This window comes from Mauremys mutica, chromosome 1, assembly GCF_020497125.1.
Source record: "Mauremys mutica isolate MM-2020 ecotype Southern chromosome 1, ASM2049712v1, whole genome shotgun sequence".
In the NCBI taxonomy this organism is placed as follows: domain Eukaryota; kingdom Metazoa; phylum Chordata; order Testudines; family Geoemydidae; genus Mauremys; species Mauremys mutica.
Window position 1 is genome coordinate 127,933,594 of NC_059072.1, and position 19,028 is coordinate 127,952,621.

General features: G+C 41.0%; 1 protein-coding gene across 2 annotated transcripts in view; it reads left to right on the forward strand.

Annotated features, from left to right (window-relative positions):
* The window catches only part of FBLN1 (fibulin 1), a 104,271-nt gene continuing 85,243 nt past the window's right edge, over positions 1-19,028 (forward strand). The window contains exons 1-2 of one of the 2 annotated variants that reach the window (XM_044995494.1): positions 1-560; positions 14,463-14,562. In XM_044995494.1, coding sequence (XP_044851429.1) covers positions 485-560; positions 14,463-14,562 — 176 coding nt within the window. In that variant the 5' untranslated portion in view covers positions 1-484. The remainder of the gene's footprint in view (positions 561-14,462; positions 14,563-19,028) is intronic. The other variant, XM_044995485.1, reaches the window with a different exon arrangement.

Consider the following 19,028-nt stretch of genomic DNA (forward strand, 5'->3'; position numbering starts at 1 on the left):
CCGGGGGGAGTCTCCGGGGGTTTAACCCTCCTCCTTCCCCCTCCGCCGGACCAGGTGGTTTTCTTGGCTTTTTCTGCATTTCGTTTTGTTTGCGGGTTTCGCCTGCACTTGGCATCCAGAGAATTTGCTGCATGCCTTCCAACCAAACAATTGGCCACTAGGATCCTCCTCGGTGTCTGCAAAGCTCCCCGAGCTTGCAAAGCTGGGGCAGAAGAGAAGGGGGTCCCAGCAACAGCAGGGGCTCTGCCTCCAGGCTCCCGTGGCGGCTCTGTTCCGCTCCGCGCTTGCAGGCGGTCTCGTGAAAAGGGCAGGCGGTGAATTCCCTCGCCGGGAAGCCCGCTGGGTGTGTGTGTGGGGGGGTCCTTCCCTAACCGGTCTCAGGCGGCTGCTGGGCGAACACGCGAGGCAGCGGGGAGCCGGCTGGGCGCTGCAGGAGAGGCGAGCCCCGCTTTGCTCCGCGTTCTCCGCCTTCCCGGAGCTGCTGATGGAGAATCTGCGCGGGACCCGGCTGCTGCAGCTGCTCCTGCCCCTCAGCTTGGTCCCTTTGCTGGCGGGGCAAGGTAGGTCCGAGCCGGCCGGGGCATGAGGAGCCTGGGCCCGGGAGTCCGCCCCAGTGGGGCCCGGGGGAGCTGGTCCGGTCCCTGCAGTGCCCGGCCTGGAGGCTGGTTGCCCCGGGAGGCGGGAAAGCGTGGCCCCGGGGCATGCCCTGGCGGCCGGGGGGAAAGGGAACTGAACGGCGGGAGGTTTAAAGGAGACGCGGTTCTGTGTAAAGCCACGTAATCCTGGCTCGTGTTCTGAGCCCATCGCCCCCAAGAGGGACACGGCCTCGAGGGGTTTGGCTTTGTTAAGAACGTGGTTACATTTCTTTCGGGTATTTAAAGGGCTCAGGGAAACAGCTCCGGAGCTCCTCCTGACCCGCCTATGGAAACTCCATTGAGACGTGCTGAGCACCCGGCTCCTGGAGACTGCGGGATTTCCCTACAAACACACCCCCTCAGCTCCCCCTTTCCCCACCCAGTGGCCAGCCAGTGTTGCCAATGTAGTTGTTTTACACACACACACACACACACACACACACACACACACACACACACACACACACACACACACACACACACACACACACACACACACACACACCTTAAAATTCCAATACCCTCTCTAATTTCAATTCCTGGGGAAAGTGAGTTTCAAGGGCATTCAGTACCTTGCAATACTGTGCCCTAAATCAGTGGTTCTCAACCTGTCCAGACTCCTGTACCCCTTTCAGGAGTCTGAGGCCAAAGCCCCTGCCTGCCCGCCCTGGGGGGCTGAAGCATGTAACTTATCTGTGGCATGGGGCCCCAGGCAATTGCCCTGCTTGCCACCCGCTAACGCTGGCCCTGGACTTGTGACCCTCCTAAATCTGTCCTGCGACCTCCCTGGGGCTCACGACCCCCAGGTTGAAAACCACTGCCCTAAATGAATGATTTACTTGGCACTGCTATTTACATATGTTGGGTGGTCAGTGATGTCTGGGCCCACCTACATTTAAAATCAGCATTACAATGAATTGTGAAATAGTATCTTGGTTAGAATCAAGGCTTTCTTGCTTGATATGTTTTAAACTCCATTTTTCTCTGCTAAAGGTAAAGCACAGCAGCTTCTTGAATATTCAAAGCCTGAAACATCCTGGGTTTTACTTACATTGAAATCAGCACCCTCTGAAAAGGGAACAAATATACATTGACATTCAGTAAATGAATGGTTTGATTTAATACAAAACTGTATTTTAAAATTAATTCCCATGAAAGATGACAAATTGAATTAACTGAAAACTAAATTACAAAAGATGAATTACTTCAAATCAATTCCTTACAGAAGAAAGGCTCTAATTTGGTTCAGTTCAATGGAGAATTCCAAAGGTGTGTGAAGGTGGCAAAGTGGTTACTTTATATGTAATGATAGCCAGTTCTTCGCAACAATCCAAAGAAGTGATACGAGTATTTATATTACAGCAGCACCAAGAGTCCCATTCAGAATCGGGGTTTCATTCTGATAGGTGCTGTACAAACACATGCAAAGACATGGTCCCTGGCCAATAAAATGTATAATCAAATAATAACAGATAAAAACCAATGAAGCAAATTATCAGTTACTATCACAATATATTGGGTTTGCAAATTCTCTTGTAGCACAGCACTTGTCACAGTCAGCAATTCATACAGATTTTACTTTTTAAAAAGACAGGCATTAGCCAGTTCCACACCTCTCCCACCCCCCAAGAAGTAGGGAAGGAGGAGGGGGAAAAAAAAAAAGGCTAGGAAAGCAATATCTACTGCGATAATCCGAAGATAGCAGTTACAGTACTTTTTCAGTTTGTTCAGACAACAGAACACAACTTTTTAAAAACATGCTTTTGATGTATTCTACTGGCTATTGTGAATAATTAAAATTGTTATGCACAACGGTTGTACAATGTTTACTAATTTCACATTATGACTTCATTGCACATTTTACCTCAGCTACTGAGTAAATTTTTTTAAATCTCTGAATTTATATATCTGATTACTGGTATATTTTTCTAAGTGTTTCTGTGAATACAAAGCGACAGAGTCCTGTGGCACCTTCTAGACTGACAAAAGTATTGGAGCATAAGCTTTCGTGGATGAATACCCACTTCATCAGACACAACACTGTGTATGCTCAAGATTATCAGAAATGGGTCCCTCATATTTGGCTTCTAACTCCATATTTAGGCAGCTAAATCCATCATCTGATTTAAAAAAAAAAATGCTTTGACTTCATTGATAGCTCCTGGTTGCTAAACACATCTGAAAATCAGAACATGGGATTTAGGTGCCTAAACAAGGACTGAAGGTCCTTCCATTGAACACCCATTTTGGAAATCTTGCTCTTAATTCAACTTAAGAGATTGTTCTAAAACTTCATCAATATAAACATAAGGTCATTTTTATGAATTACTTTGCAGCAACATCTATTTGTGCAGGCCAATGGACCAATTAGGGTGTTTTTTTACATAAATAGCTTTAATGTACACTAATAATCACATTACTAATACAACTGCATCTTCTGCATATACGTACAGTCAACATCAAGAACAAGGAACTGTTACTGTCACTTCTCTTAATTGTTCTTCTTGATGTTAGTGTGTGTGCTATCAAATGTAATGCAACTTCTCATAACTAAGGCTCCCATTCTGCAAAGACAAGAAGGCACACACTTCAACAGGACTTATTCTTAGTGTGTAAAGTTAAGCATGCGCATAAATCTTTGCAAAATTGGAGACCATATAAAGTTTTAGAAACTCTATAATAGTAACTAAGATTTTACAGCAAGGACCATATATTATTTGTAACTTACAACTTACTCTGCTTGAAACCACTGCTCACTGAATAAAATGGATTATGTGCTTACATGACTGTGTCAAGTCAATGAATGAGCAATTTATCAGGCTGGGTCTTTGGTATGTCTTGGTACTACACACAGATAATGTAGCATAACTCAACATCTGGAAATGTGTAGTCAGTGTGAGCTTATAGTTTATAATAAAAAAAATTCCATTGACCTTGTGGAATGAGTTTTGCTTTTTTCAGTAGTAAATCTTATAAGAGTTGTTTGAGGAAAGTAGAACTTATAAAGGACTGACGAGGCGATGTCTACACTGCCCTGAAGTTCAGACTATGGGGGCATGAATAGCAGTGTGCACCAAAGTGTTGTGCAGTAACTCCCCCATGTGGTTACTGTGGGGGTGAACTAAAAGATACCTAGAGCATATTAACAGAGTCCTGTTTGAAGAAGACGATGTTAATGCAAACTAGGAATCTTTTAGTTCATGCTCAAAGCATCCACACGGAGGCGTTACAGTGCGGCGCTTTGGTGCGCAGTGCTATTCATGGCCCCATCGTCTGAAGAACAGGGCAGTGTAGACATCGCCCTAAATCTGTGCTTTCTTATCTTAATTCAGGGGTGAAGTGGTGCTCTTACAAATCCGTAAAGGTTATTTTATAAACACTATAGTTCCTAAAATGATTGCAGTCTCCAAAGTACAGTTTTCAATTGAATTTCCAATGTTTATTAGCCTTTTTTAAAAATCAAACCTGACATCTTATTGTAATCGGGGAATAGCAACATGGTAAACTCTTGTTTTTCATTTGTATAATTGAAATCTAACATGGTTGTGAAATCCAAGATGAAAATCCATATCAAATTACTGCAATATATTTGTACTTTGTCAGATTTTAGGCATAATTTGATAACAGGTTGGTGGATATTTATTTATTTGCTTTAGCCAGTAACTGCAAGTTTCATATTAGGTTCACATGTGTTTTTTAATAAATACTGTTAAAAACCAACCTGTTCTACAACATCTGTATTAATAAAAAGAACAGGAGTACTTGTGGCACCTTAAAGACTAACAAATTTATTTTAGCATGAGCTTTCGTGAGCTACAGCTCACTTCTTCGGATGCATAGAATGGAACACACAGACAGGAGATATTTATACTTACAGAGAACATGAAAAGGTGCAAGTATGCATAACAACAGGAAAAGTCTAATCAATTGAGATGAGCTATCGTCAGCAGGAGGAAAAAAAACAAACAAACTTTTTGAAGTGATAATTAAGATGGCCCATAGAAGGTGTGAGGAGAACTTAACATAGGGAAATAGATTCAATTAGTGTAATGACCCAACCATTCCCAGTCTCTGTTTAGGCCAGTGTTAATTGTATCTAATTTGCATATTAATTCGAGTTCAGCAGTTTCTCTTTGGAGTCTGTTTTTGAAGTTTTTTTGTTGCAAAATTGCCACCTTCAAGTCTGTCACTGAGCGGTTAGAGAGGTTGAAGTATTCTCCCACTGGTTTTTGAATGTTATGATTCCTGATGTCAGATTTGTGTCCATTTATTCTTTTGCGTAGAGACTCCAAAGAGAAACTGCTGAACTCGAATTAATATGCAAATTAGATACAATTATCACTTCAAAAAGTTTTTTTTCCTCCTGCTGATGATAGCTCATCTCAATTGATTAGACTTTTCCTGTTGTTATGCATACTTGCACCTTTTCATATTCTCTGTATGTATAAATATCTCCTGTCTGTGTGTTCCATTCTATGCATCCGAAGAAGTGAGCTGTAGCTCACGAAAGCTCATGCTAAAATAAATTTGTTAGTCTTTAAGGTGCCACAAGTACTCCTGTTCTTTTTGCGGATACAGACTAACACGGCTGCTACTCTGAAATCTGTATTAATAGTTTCTAAAATAAAATATGGGGCTTTGCGTCAAATAGTAAATTAGGCTGTGGGCAATATGAAGGGTCAAAAAGAAATTTAAACTTGATACAATGGATATGTGGTGTCAATGGAGGGATTCAAAGAGGACGGTGACATGGTCAGATCATAGATGAGGAAGACAGTTTTAACATCCATGCTATGTATGGACCAAAGGGGATTAAAGTAGGTATAGAGGAGGTCAGAGGAGGAAGTTGTAATCAAAATGAAAAATAGTCAGGACATTAGCAAGAGTTTTAGCTGTGGGAATAAAATGGAAAGTTCATATCTTCAAGATATGGAGGAATGAACTGCGGGATGTGCACATGGTCTGGATATGCGAAAAGAAAGATGAAGCCTGGTTTAAGGTTGTGTTGCTGACAGTAATGAAAATTGGGACAAGCAGAGAAGGTTTAGGAGGAAAAATAAGTGGCTTTATTTTTGCTGAGCTAAGCGTAAGCTGTTAGTGAGGCATCCAGGAGGAAATTTCAGACACCCAGACTGCAATATAGATAGGTGGAAGAAGATGTAAAGTAATCACCACGGAGATATTTGCAATCGTGAGTGAATAGGGTAGCTCAGGGATAAAATATATGGAGAAAAGAGGGGGCCAGAACCTTTTGGAAACCACCCAAAGAACAAAAAAAGTGGGGAGAAGGATCCACAAAAGGAAACTCTGAAAGAGTGATCAGAGGCAGTAGGAAAAACAGTGGAGGTTGGTGCCATGAAAACTGAAGGAAGGGAAGGGAGTGACCAACAGTGCTGAAAGCAGCAAAGAGATCAAGAAGGATGGGAAAGGATTATAGGCTGTAAGTTTTTGCTAGAAAAAAAAGTGGCTTAGAAACTTTTGTCAGAGCAGTTTCAGTGAAGAAGAGGAGAGGAGGTCAAGGCAGCATCTCTAAATGCCATGTTCTGTGTCTTTAGAGGAGAAAGGAGGAAGCAATATAAGTAGGGCCCTACCAAATTCATGGTCCATTTTGGTCAATTTCATGGTGGCAGGATTTTAAAAACAGTAAATTTTCATGATTTCAGATGTTGTAATTGTAGGGGTCCTGACCCAAAAAGGAGTTGTGGGTGTCACAAGGTTATTGTGTGTGTGGGCGGGAGGGGGCTTGTGACACTGCTACTTTTATTTCTGCACTGCTGCTGGTGGCGGCACTGCCTTCGGAGCTGGGCATCCAGAGAGTGGCAGCTACTGGCCGGGAGCCCAGCTCTGAAGGCAGTGCTGCCACCAGCAGCAGCACAGAAGTAAGGATGGCATGGAATGGTGTTGCCACTCTTATTTCTGTGCTGCTACTGGCGGGGCGCTGCCTTCAGAGGTGGGCGCCCGGCCAACAGCTGCCGCTCTCTGACTGCCCTGCTCTGAAGGTAGCCCAGAAGTAAGGGTGGCAATATCGTGACCCCCTAAAATAACCTTGTGACCCCCTTGCAACTTTATTTTGGGTCAGGACCCCCAGTTTGAGAAACACTGATCTCCCCCATGAAATCTGTATAGTATAGGGTAAAAGCACAGAAAAGACCAGATTTCACAGGGGGAGACCAGATTTCACGGTCTGTGATGCATTATTCATGGACGTGAATTTGAAAGGACCCTAAATCTAAGGGAAAATGTGTACCAGTGGCATACTCATCTGCCACACAGGGCAATGAATCCACTTGAGAAATACACCAACATGCTTCAAAGACAGCTATGTTAAGAATTATCTTTAGTCAATGCAATGTAGTAATATGGGAAGCATTTTGAATTCAACTCCAGTGTCTGATAAACCTTTCTGGATGAGCAAATTTATTTCCCCTATTGATGTAGCTCAGAAAGTAGCAGGACTTGCATGGATTCAGACTTTTACAAAATGTAACCCCTTTGCCTTGCTCTCACATGAGAGATATGTCTGTTCTTTGTACTTTACAGAAGTTACTTTAGAATCTTTAAAAGTTTTCCATATATTCTTTTTATTTCCAGTGAAATTCTTCTATGGATTCCAAAGAGCTGTTGTTGGGTCTCAACAATAAGTCATCAAACAAGCATCACTTACCTTGCAAATATAGGGTCTATAGGAGAATCTATTATTTTTTATTTATTTGTGTTACCAAGGAGCCTATAGGTACATTTACAATGAACCCTTCCCCCCTCCCCCCGCGATAGCAACTGACTTGAACTTATGGGGCTTGTGCTACAGGGCTAAAAGCAGCAGTGTAGACATTCCCGTTCAGACTGGAGCCGGGGCTCTGAGACCCACCCTGATTGCCAGCCCTCTGAGCCTAGGCTCCAGCCTGAGGCCTGGTCTACACTAGGCGTTTAAATCGGTTTTAAGAGCGTAAAACCGATTTAACGCCAAAACCGTCCACACTAGGAGGCACCTTATATCGATTTTAATGGCTCTTTAAACCGGTTTCTGTACTCCTCCCTAACGAGAGGAGTAACGCTAGTATCGGTATTAACATATCGGATTAGGGTTAGTGTGGACGCTGATCGACGGTATTGGCCTCCGGGAGCTATCCCACAGTGCACCAGTGACCGCTCTGGACCGCAATCTGAACTCGGATGCAGTGGTCAGATAAACAGGAAAAGCCCCGCGAACTTTTGAATATTTCCTGTTTGCCCAGCGTGGAGCTCCGATCAGCACGGGTGGCGATGCAGTCCGAAATCAAAATAAAAAAAAGAGCTCCCGCATGGACCATGCGGATGTGATCGCTGTAAGGGCAGGCAAATCCGTTCTATCCGTTCTATCAGCGCTCCGTTACAGAAGATGAAATTCAGAATCCTTTTTTAAAAATCTCCAGACAGACGCCATAGCAGGGACTCAGCGCACTGCAGCGTGACAAGCGTAACGGAAAGCCAAAGAATCAAATGGATGCGCATGGACTGGAGGACTGAAGCTATCCCACAGTTCCTGCAGCCTCCTAAAATTATTTGCATTCTTGGCTGAGCTCCAAATGCTTCTAGGGTCAAACACAGTGCCCGCGGGTCAGGGCATAGCTTGGCAATCTACTCACCCACCCCCCACCCACCCCCAGAAGCGAAAGGTAAAACAATCCTCTGACTCTTTTACATGTCACCCTATCTTTACTGAATGCTGCAGATAGACGCGATAGTGCAGCACTCAACACCAACATCCTTGCTCCCCCCCCCCGCCATGGGCGGCTGATGGTACAAAAGGATGGAAATCCATCCTCATCATCAGCATAAGCTGATCGTACAAAATGATGGAAATCCATCCTCATCATCAGCCTCAGCTGATGGTACAAAAGGACTGGTAACCGTCCTCGTCATCAGCCTATTGGCCCTAATTTTTTCTGGTGGATGGATGGTGCAATATGGCTGGTAACCATCCTCATCATAGCAACAGGGGGCTGAGCTCCATCAGCCCCCACCCTTCATGTGTAAAGAAAAGATTCAGTTGCCCCTGGACTAGCAGTGGGATGCTGGGCTTCTCTCCTACACACTGCTTAATGTCCTGTCTGGACTATCATAGCAGCTGGAGGCTGCCTTCCACTCATTTCTCACTAACAAGTCAGTGTGTCTTATTCCTGCATTCTTTATTAATTCATCACACAAGTGGGGGGACAATGCTACGGTAGCCAAGAAAGGCTGGGGGAAGAACGGAATCAACAGGTGGGGTTGTTACAGGAGCACCCCCTGTGAATAGCATACAGATAATAATTTCTGCGGGCTCTGACACAGAGCAGGTGGTTCTCTAGCACACTTGCCTATATTAGGCAGCACTGATTCTATTTTTAGATACCAAAAAGGAGGGATTGACTCAGGGAGTCATTCCCAATTTTTGCTTTTGCGCCCCTGGCTGATCGGCCAGGGGCACTTATGACAGCAGCCAATGGTACAAAACGATGGAAGGTGCAATATGGCTAGTAACCACTCTTGGCTTTTGCGCCCCTGGTTGATTGACCAGGGGCACTAGCAGCAAATGGTACAAAAGGACTGGTAGCCATGATCATCCTCAGTTCCAATTTATGGAAGGGTTTGGATGGTGCAATATGGCTAGTAACCATCTCTGCTGTCATGCAAAAGCAAAAGCATGCTTCTGTGTAGCGCTGCTGAATCGCCTCTGTGAGTGGCATCTAGTACACATACGGTGAGAGTCACAAACGGCAAAAAAAGCTCCATGATTGCCATGCTATGGCATCTGCCAGGGCAATCCAGGGGAAAAAGGCGCGAAATGCTTGTCTGCCGTTGCTTTCCCAGACGAAGGAGTGACTGACGACATTTACCCAGAATCACCCGCGACAATGATTTTTGCCCCATCAGGCACTGGGATCTCAACCCGGAAGTTCCAAGGGGCGGGGAGGCTGCGGGAACTATGGGATAGCTAGGGAATAGCTACCCACAGTGCAACGCTCCAGAAATCGACGCTAGCCACGGACCATGGACGCACACCACCGATTTAATGTGCTTAGTATGGCCGCGCTCCACCCGATTTTATAAATTCTGTTTTACAAAACCGGTTTATGCAAATTCGGAATAATCCCGTAGTGTAGACGTACCCTGAGTGAGACTGTCTAAACAGTGAGGGGAGGCACGTCCGGGTCTTCGGTGGCAATTCGGCGGCAGGTCCCTCAGTCCCTCTCAAAGCGAAGGACCAGCTGCTGAATTGCAGCCAAAGACTGAAGCAGTGGTGGTAGAGCTGATCGCGATTGCAGCTTTTTTGTTGTTGTTGTTTGTTTGGGGCGGCAAAAGCCCTGGAGCCGGCCCTGCCTAATGGACAAGAACTCTTCAGGGTGTGTCTGGTCTGGTCTTTGCTCCTCTCCTTTGGGCTAGTCTCACTGGAAGCTGGGCATCATATCTAAGCCTGACTGAGGTGATATTAGGTTAGTGTTTGTGTAGCGTTTAAGGTACTCTATAATTCTTAATTCATTGTCATAATCAGGAGTGCATTGCTAGACTCTTAAAAAAAAATTTAATGTGCTGATTTCTTTTACTGAGTTAAAGGAGAACCACAATCTACATTTCTTCAATTGGGGAAAAAAGTTAACACATTTATTCTTCAAATTATCGATGTCTACTGACAGAAATAGCTCATTTTGACCCACTGGCCTGAGTCATTTATACAAGACTATTCTCTGAGAACCTGATAATTTGTCTATGTAACTTTGGGAGATGCTATTGAGTTCTGAGCTGAATGTCTTAAAACATTCAAAGATGTCACAGTCAATGAAACTTTAAATTTCATGTTATCTGGTATCATTCAGCAAAATAAAAGTGGGGAGACAGATCTGAGCAAAATAATGGCAGAGTAACAATGTGATTATAATATAACTGAACTGAATGGCACAGTCTCAGATAAGGGGGAAAATATTAATAATTTGAAAAATTTAGCTAGACCCATATTTTAGTGTCACATACAAAGTACCTTAAGTATATGTGGAAATTGCCCTTATCATATCCTCTTATTTAGCCAAAGCATCACTATGGACTCTTCACAGAATACTGAATGCTAAATCTCAGTGCTGGCATTTCCTTCACACTGCTGTCTAAGTTTATAGCTGATTCTTACTTGAGCTTAGTAATAGAGAAGAGGACCTGATGCAGCAAGGGTGTTTTTATATCAGCACCTGAATAACTAATATATATATATATATATACACACACACACACATTCTATGGCTACCATGTTAAAATATATTTTAAATTATATATTTTTAAAATATATATCTTTTATCTTTTTATGAAGCTTTCTTGGAGTAATTCAATACTACAGAGACATGCTGTAGAACTGTTGCAAGTAATATAGCAGTATAAAATACAAACATCATGGACTTTCCAAAGTCCAGACTCTTATCACAGACAAGATTCCAGATTCAGGTTCATGGTGTATTTTCACATCTCATTCCTTGGCAGAATAGTTATGAGTCTTGAACATCAAATTTACTGTGCGGCAGACATAACTTGAAATGAAGAGGGATTTAAAAGTTGCAGTTAAGAAGCAGCCAAAGTAAAACTTTTCTCCACAGAAAGAACCATTCCTATATCATAGGTTATATTTTATTTATGTTCCAATGTTATGCTCCTGCTTTATAAACCTCACTGGCACTTCCTAGCCCACATGCTTGAATTCTGATCTGGTATCCTGTGAACTTTAACCGATCCACAGAATGTTTCCATCCAATTTTTTTTAACATGGCAGCCATAGAATAACAAAACCTTAAATCATTCATTCCTTATCTCTCACTTCAACAAGGTTCTTGCCTAAACAATTTTTACAATGTTACTTAATCTCTACATAACACAAAACATAGTTACTCCCTCTAACTAAAAACGGCTGTTTGTGCCTAATCCAAAGCCCATTGAAGTCAATTTTAAGATCACCATTGACTTCACTGGGCTTTGGATCATGGCTTTAATCCACATCAGCAGGACTGATAACAGATGATTGCGTCATAGCATCTCACAAAGCCTTACAACACATGTTCTACATCCATCTTTTTTTCTTTTCTTCCCCATCTCCCTCACCCCCTCTTTTTTCTAAGTAGTTATTGGAACCTCTTGGTGCCAAAGTACAAGACTGAAATCCTGGCCCCTAGACAGAACCCTCATTGAAATCACTGACAAGCTCTCATTGACTTCAGTGAGGCCAGGATTTCACTTCAGGAGAGTAAATCAGATGCAAACAGATTCTGGAATCTTGCAAAAGTAGACTTGTCTATAAAAGCCAATTGTAAAGGCAAAGAGCAAAGCAAAAAAACCCAAAAATGTTTCTCCACATTTTATTATTCCATTATGTATTAGAAGAATGGCCTCAAGGTAGGCTTTTTTGTATTACTTGTTTTTTAACTTCCCTTTCTTCTCAAGAGGGCTGTGGCAGGTTTCTTTGGATGGTATGAACCTTAGTGTGAACTGCAGTTTTCCCTCTGCAGTCCAGATCTCCAGTGTGGACATATGTCTGCTTTTTAAATGGCGTTGCTGGACCTGTTTTAAATTCTCTAGTTACTTGGTTGGAGTCGGGGTGTATTGCCACAAGGAGAAACAGTGGCCATGGGCAAGGGTTGTCTTTTTTAGGAGGAATGTGGCTGAGGACCCTGATGTTAGTTTGTACAGATCCCGGCAAAACCTAGGGCCAGCTCTGCACTTCATGTGAATCATTTTTCAATCTGGGTAAAATTAATTGCAAACATCAGCAGTAAAATGTGGTCATTCATACAAATTTCATTAAGCCCGAAGGACTCAGTGTTTGCTAACAGTACACTTGCAAGAGAAGAGCATCAGACTACATGGGTCACTCACACCTAGGCAGGAGACCAGACTCCATATATCACTTCCATGTCTCCCATCACATGCAGATCTTTACCAGACTTTGATTTTCTTTATAGTATTGTAAGCCATATCTGTCTTTCAGATAGTTATATGAAATCCTGGACCTACTGAAATCAGTGGGAATTTTACCATTGACATCAATGGGGCCAGAATTTCACCCATTGTTTTTGAGTTGTTATAGCACCAGATGTACTTGGTGCATTACAGGAGGAGAAGGAAATGGTCACTTCCAGGAGACAATTATATGGGGAGTCAATATGGTCCAGTGGCCAGAACACTGGACTAGGAATAAGGTGACGTGGGTTCTATTTCCTATCGGGCACTGATGCAATGTGTGACTTTGAGCAATCACTTCATCCTTCTCCACCACAGTTTCTCCATCTATAAAATGGGAGTGATATTTGCCTTCCTTTGTAAATCACTGCATGATCCAGGAATGAAAATATCTTCTTTATTATATAATTTTAAAAAATCAACAACCAGAACCTATATAAAACAAAGCTAAATTAATGGGAACTTTACATTAGAAATAGCTCTAAACATAAGCCTCTTCCTCCAGAGTGTGTATTTCTGCCTGGAGCATGTGCAGTGAACTGCTCAGTGACTGGACTCTAATAATAAGAAAATGTGACTCTTGCTTTAGTCCAAGTTCTAACATACCTGCTGTGTGGTGAACCTTTGCACATGAAACAGACCTGTGACCCTTGTCAATTCATTAACAGTATTTAGGTTTGCTAAATCAGGTAATTCTGCACAAATACTGTTAAAATTAAATAACCATCTCCATTAGCTTGATTTGTTTTTATTTTTTATCAGTTTCCTTCTGACTTCCACTATTTATATCAACTGTATATTTATTTATTTGAGTAGCCAAAATGTTATATAAATTTGCCTCTAGCTTTCTCTGAAGATAGTTCTGCATATATAGTTGATTGTAGACACTCTTAAAGAATCAACATTTTAGATGTTCAGGAAGTAAGGAAGTTATGTAAATTCACTTATAATTAATATTGTCCTTATATTGCTGAGGAGGGATGTCAAATGCTTCCTCTGTGTTATACAGTGTGGCTCATGGCTGCCCTCACCTTCAACATTAAAGAGTGCAATTCAGGGAGATGACGGTTCCTTCCAGTATTCAGTGCTCCATCTTGATCTTAGTGGGAAATGGACTATTGCATGCTGGGAGCTGCAGTCCCTGTCCTACATCTTCATATTAAATGATAAGGGTATCTACAGTCTGCTCCGTTTAAGGATAATTAGGTGCAGCAGTTGGGCTCAGGACAAGCTGCTAATATATCCTACCATGTGGGCTTCAGAGAGGAGCCAGCAAGAGACTCCAGGTGGTAGGGGCAAAAGCAACCAAAGCGGAAGCAATGGATCTCTGGACATTCAGAGGACTTTTTTTCAATTTTGACTGGACTTTTTCTGCCCTGTGTTAATTGGCTCCAATCCTTACCCTTCCTCACATTCTCTTCACCTCAGCTTCATTTCACAGTTGCCCCTCTTAGCCTCTTCCCATCTATCCTGTCCCCTTCACTCCCCCCATTCCCAAACAATCATGGAACTAACATGACATTTGCTACCATCACATTGTCCACTCAGCTTGTGTGTTCCCCTCCTTCCTCGACCCTGTGCCTATCTTGTCTAGTTAGATGGTCAGCTCTTTGTGGCAGAAACCATCTGTCTGTTCAGCACCTAGCACGAGGCCCCACTCTTGGTTGGCACTACCATAATAAACATGTTAAATAAAATTAAAATACAACCACTCACTTGGGCATCCCTATCTACTGCATAAGTGTGCCATTTCAACCTTAGCCAGGGTGCACAGGGAAAAAGTAATTGGCTGTCAACTGTAGTAATTATTAGCAGACTCGACACTGTTTGTTACGGTCCTATGAAATATTCTGATTTTTTTTTTAATTTCTATAGAAAATTCAGTGGAAAAATGCTGCAAGAGTGGTAATGAATGGGCAAGTCAAAAAAGACATTGCAGTTCTCTGCCATTTATGTCTGAATCCAAAGAATGCAGGTATGTTATTACTAAATGTTGATTGTCAAAAATGATGATGACCATCATTAAAGCTAGTTGGAAAATGAAAAATTGCTTCTGAAAGTTTTTGACCATAATGTTTTGGTTTCCAAGGGGAATTTTCAATCCAAACAAAATTGAAAATTTTGTTTAGCTTTGAAATAATATTTAAAAACCTACTTTTTAAACATTTTCTTATAGTCTTCCAACTTTTTTCAATTGGAAAATATTAAAAAAAAATGGAAATCCATACACAGACTTTCTCACATTTTAAGCCCCCCACCCTTTTCCAGTGCATAACAAAAATAAAAAAAATGAAGTGGGGAGAGGAGGAGGGAACAGAGGTTTTTTTGTTTTTGTTTTTTAAAGGGAGGAAAAAGAGAAACAAACCTCTGATGATTCAGAAACGTTAAATGGAAAATTTAAATGCTTTGGCTTCCAAAAACCGAGGGGAAAATGGCATTTAAAATTGAAATTTTAAAAAATTGTTTTGAATTTTCCTGTCAGAAAGCCAAAAATAGGGAAAATGTTGATTTCACTGAAACTTCATTTTCCTGTGGAAAACATTTTTGGGTAAAAAATCAACCAGTTCTAGCAGGTGTCATAGTGAGATTAAAGGCAAACCAGGAAAGAGCTCTTGTTGTTAAAACACCGAATTAGGACTCAGAAAAACTTGGATTCAGTTCCTGGCTGTACCAGATTTTTGCTAGTTACTTATCTCTGCACCTAGAGATACATCATTTATTAGAGTCTGTGAGGTGCACAAAGACTGGTGATGGAGAGAGAGGGGCAAATGTCTAGGTAGATTGAAATCTGTATGTCAACAGGAGACTGGGAAGTTTGTAGAATTCTTGATGTACAGCTTGTTCTGGAATTGTATCTTTTATTATGGAGAAAATTTTGTGGCTGTATTGGTATACAAGAAGTACATTTTAACACTTTGCTAAAATGGAATGGACTCAGCTAATCAGAGAACATGGATATGTGCAGTTAATCACATTATGGTAATCTTCTGTAACTACAATATGCAAATTCCTGCACTCTGGTTTGCTGATACTATTTAAACTCACTGTTCACTTTCTCACAGCAAATATGGCCATTCCAATCCTAATACAATTAGTTGGAGGATGCTACTATGAATGTGTTCACTTTTACAAAAAGAATAGCAAATGTAAGTAGACAGCCTGCACCATGTCCCGACCACAGAGAAAGTAAGAGATGGGCATTCAGCACCTGCACGATCTGTTCTTGATGTGTCAAGCACAACCTCATTAAACTCTTTGAGGCGGTTGCTGTTGCCATTATTCATGTTAAGTAGCATAATTCTCTTCAGGTAGGAGCTATTTGTGAAGCAAAGCCCTACCGCAGGTAAGGGCAGATTGGCCGTTTATGGCCCACGGAGTTCTTCTATGCAGCCCACAGTTAGTCTCATTTTCAGTATGAAGGCACGATTCATGGAGAAGAAGAAAACTTTAAGCTCCTAGTATGCAGCAGTCCATCTTGATCTGAGTATCAAGCTTTTAGTTTCATGGCAATTTTTTGAGTAAGATTTTTGTTAATATCTTTTAAATAATGAAACATATATGTTCCAGAGCCTCAGCTGATGTAAACAGATGTTGCTTCATTGTCTTCAATGTAGCTATATTGATTTATGCCAGCTGAGGATCTGGCCCAAGGCCAATAGAAATTCTTGGATACCAGTCAGCCAGGGACAGTAGCCAATATATAAAATTAGTATCTTTTACCCAATTTCTCCAGTGTAGTCAGAGCAAGGAGACTTCTGTATTTCCTATTTAGTTCTATATTTGGTTATATGCATAAGTAAGAGGGTACTAATAATAGTATAAGAAAAGCTAAAATTTCTGGGAATAAGAAGGTCTGACTTGTTTTGGCTATGGTTTTGTATGTATAAAAATAGCCATTGAGTGTAAGGATGAACAGATCTGCCAATTCTATTGATATTAAGAGAGCACTATTTCCTATTATGTGATCCAAAGAATGAAGCACTGAACTTTAAAAATACTATCAACATTTAACGTATGTGGTGTTTATACTGAACCTTGTAGATATTAGAGGCATTATATTTTCTTTGGCACCAATATTTTATGTTAGTTTTGCCATTAAACCAATTTGTAATACTTAAATTGTGGATCTGACAATAATAGGGTTGGTAGTTTGAAAGGCAGCTTCTAAGAAGATTTTATATTTCTCCATTTAAAGCACATCACCCTGTCCTCTTCTCTCGTTTCAAATGAATTGCTTAGTGCTTTAACATTATGTAATTGTAGAAGCATTGGATTGATCTTTGTTATGGAAAGAATGTCTTTTGCAGTCATGTCTGTCTGTTGTTTCTGACTTTTTGCATTTATATTGGCATAGAAAGCAGTCTCTTGCGCAAAAGAATTGACAGATAGGACTTAAATCCCAATTTAGGAAATACTTGAAGAGTGAGAAGAATTATAGACAAAACAAAGACAGGAAAAACAGGAAACCGAGTTTACTGAACAACTTGGAAGCGAGGGTATTTCTGATTTAAGGATCATTTGATTAATGTGAGCTGAGATTCTCATGAATAGTAATTTATCCTTTTGAATATTGTAATTTTAGACTGAGACCCTTAAACTTCATAGGAAAGCTTAAAAGTGTACTTAACTATAAATATATCTGTCTTGTGTATATAAAGAAAGAGTCTAAGCATCTAAAATACTGTATTATGATAAACAGACACCGTATATTACAATCTCAATAAATAACACACTAACTTTTGAAGTGCAGTCGTATAAAAAGTCACCATGTAAAAATGGCATCCTTACCTGTATATTGTTTTGGCAATTATTTATTTATTAATACTTTTTATTCCAGTTACCACTCCATCACTAATACAGCAGCAAGACACTCAGCTGGATTGTTTTCTGATGTCACTTCATAAGCAAAATGTCAAGGGCCAAAGTCTGTTCTTCATTACATCTGTGCAACCCTATTCTAAACAGTGGTGTTACACAGATGTAATTGGGGCCAAAATCCAGCCAAGATCCAGCCGCCATGGTCGCTGCTGAAGAAAATGGCGCCCCCCAAATCCTAGTGTCGTAGGCGACCGCCTAGGTCACCTAAATGGTTGCACCGGCCCTGTGCATACCCTGATGCCACCAGAAAGGCCACCATTTCCCCCACATACTACTACATTTCACTGTGTCATAATACTTCCCAAAGCAACTAGATTTTTGCATATGTCCCCTGTGACTAGAGCTGTGCAAATAACTTTTTTTGGTTATCAGTTCATTCCAAAAACAAAACAAAAATTGTTTAGCTTAGAGCAAAACATTTTGTTTAACCTGAAACAATACATTTTGTTTCGTTTTTGAGCTTTCTAACAAATGTCTAATATTTTAAAATTTAAATTTAAATGAATTTTCAGAACAAAAAATGTGTGTTTGAATAAAAAATCAAAATGTTTCAGGTAGACAATATCAAAATGATCTAATGTTTCAATATTTTTGGAATTTTTATAAAGTTTTGTTTTTAATTTACTGAAATAATTTGGTGAATTTGACATGAATTTGCAACTTGATTTGGTCAACCCAAATCTGCATTTGTTTGGGGGGGGGCGGGAAGTTTTGGACAAAATTTCTACATGTGCCGACAGTACAGACAGATAATAGGCCTAGAGTTTGGGTGAGCAGGCTTTTTGACCACCTTCCCTCTGCCCACTGATCCTTTTCCCCAGGACATTTTCTAACATTCCAAACCCACACGAGCTTCACACAGGTGCCATTTATTTTTGAAAATTGGCCTGCTCAAGAAATGTCTCCTCCTTCCTGCCCAAAGGGCATTAGAGGTGAGATTCAGTTCTGGACCAATAATAGTTTGTGTATTAAAAAAACCCGTCTCATTACTTTAGATAACAGAATATAATGCTCCTTTGGAGCTAGAATTGGGAATTAATACTATTATTTATTTGTATTATGACAGCTCCTAGGAATGCCAGTCACAGACCAGGACCCTATTATGCTAGGTGCTGTACAAACACAGAACAAAAAGACAGTCCCTGCCCCAAAGAGCTTACAATATAAGACAAGAGATAACAGGTAGATACAGACTGAAGAACACAATGGAACAATGAAACACAAAGAAGTCAGCATGATTGGTAGTGGTCACAGCACACCAGCTGCCTAACTATTTTATATATAACTTTATAATTTTATATCATTCTAGTACTGGAAGGGTCTGACACGTCATACTTTAAAGTCATGACACTTTTATGTTTAGAAAGTTTGGGGTCATTTTTGGAGATGTTTCATGTTTTAACTTTTCCTCTGTGCCCTGCTCATGGAACTCAGGGCCACTCAGGCTTGTGGCTTTGGAGTCTAAAGGATTTAAAAAAAAAAAGTCTCAAAGAAAAATTCCTTGGCTAGTTTTTCATTAACATGTGGTATATTCAGAATGCATGATAGTGTGCCATGCTGTAA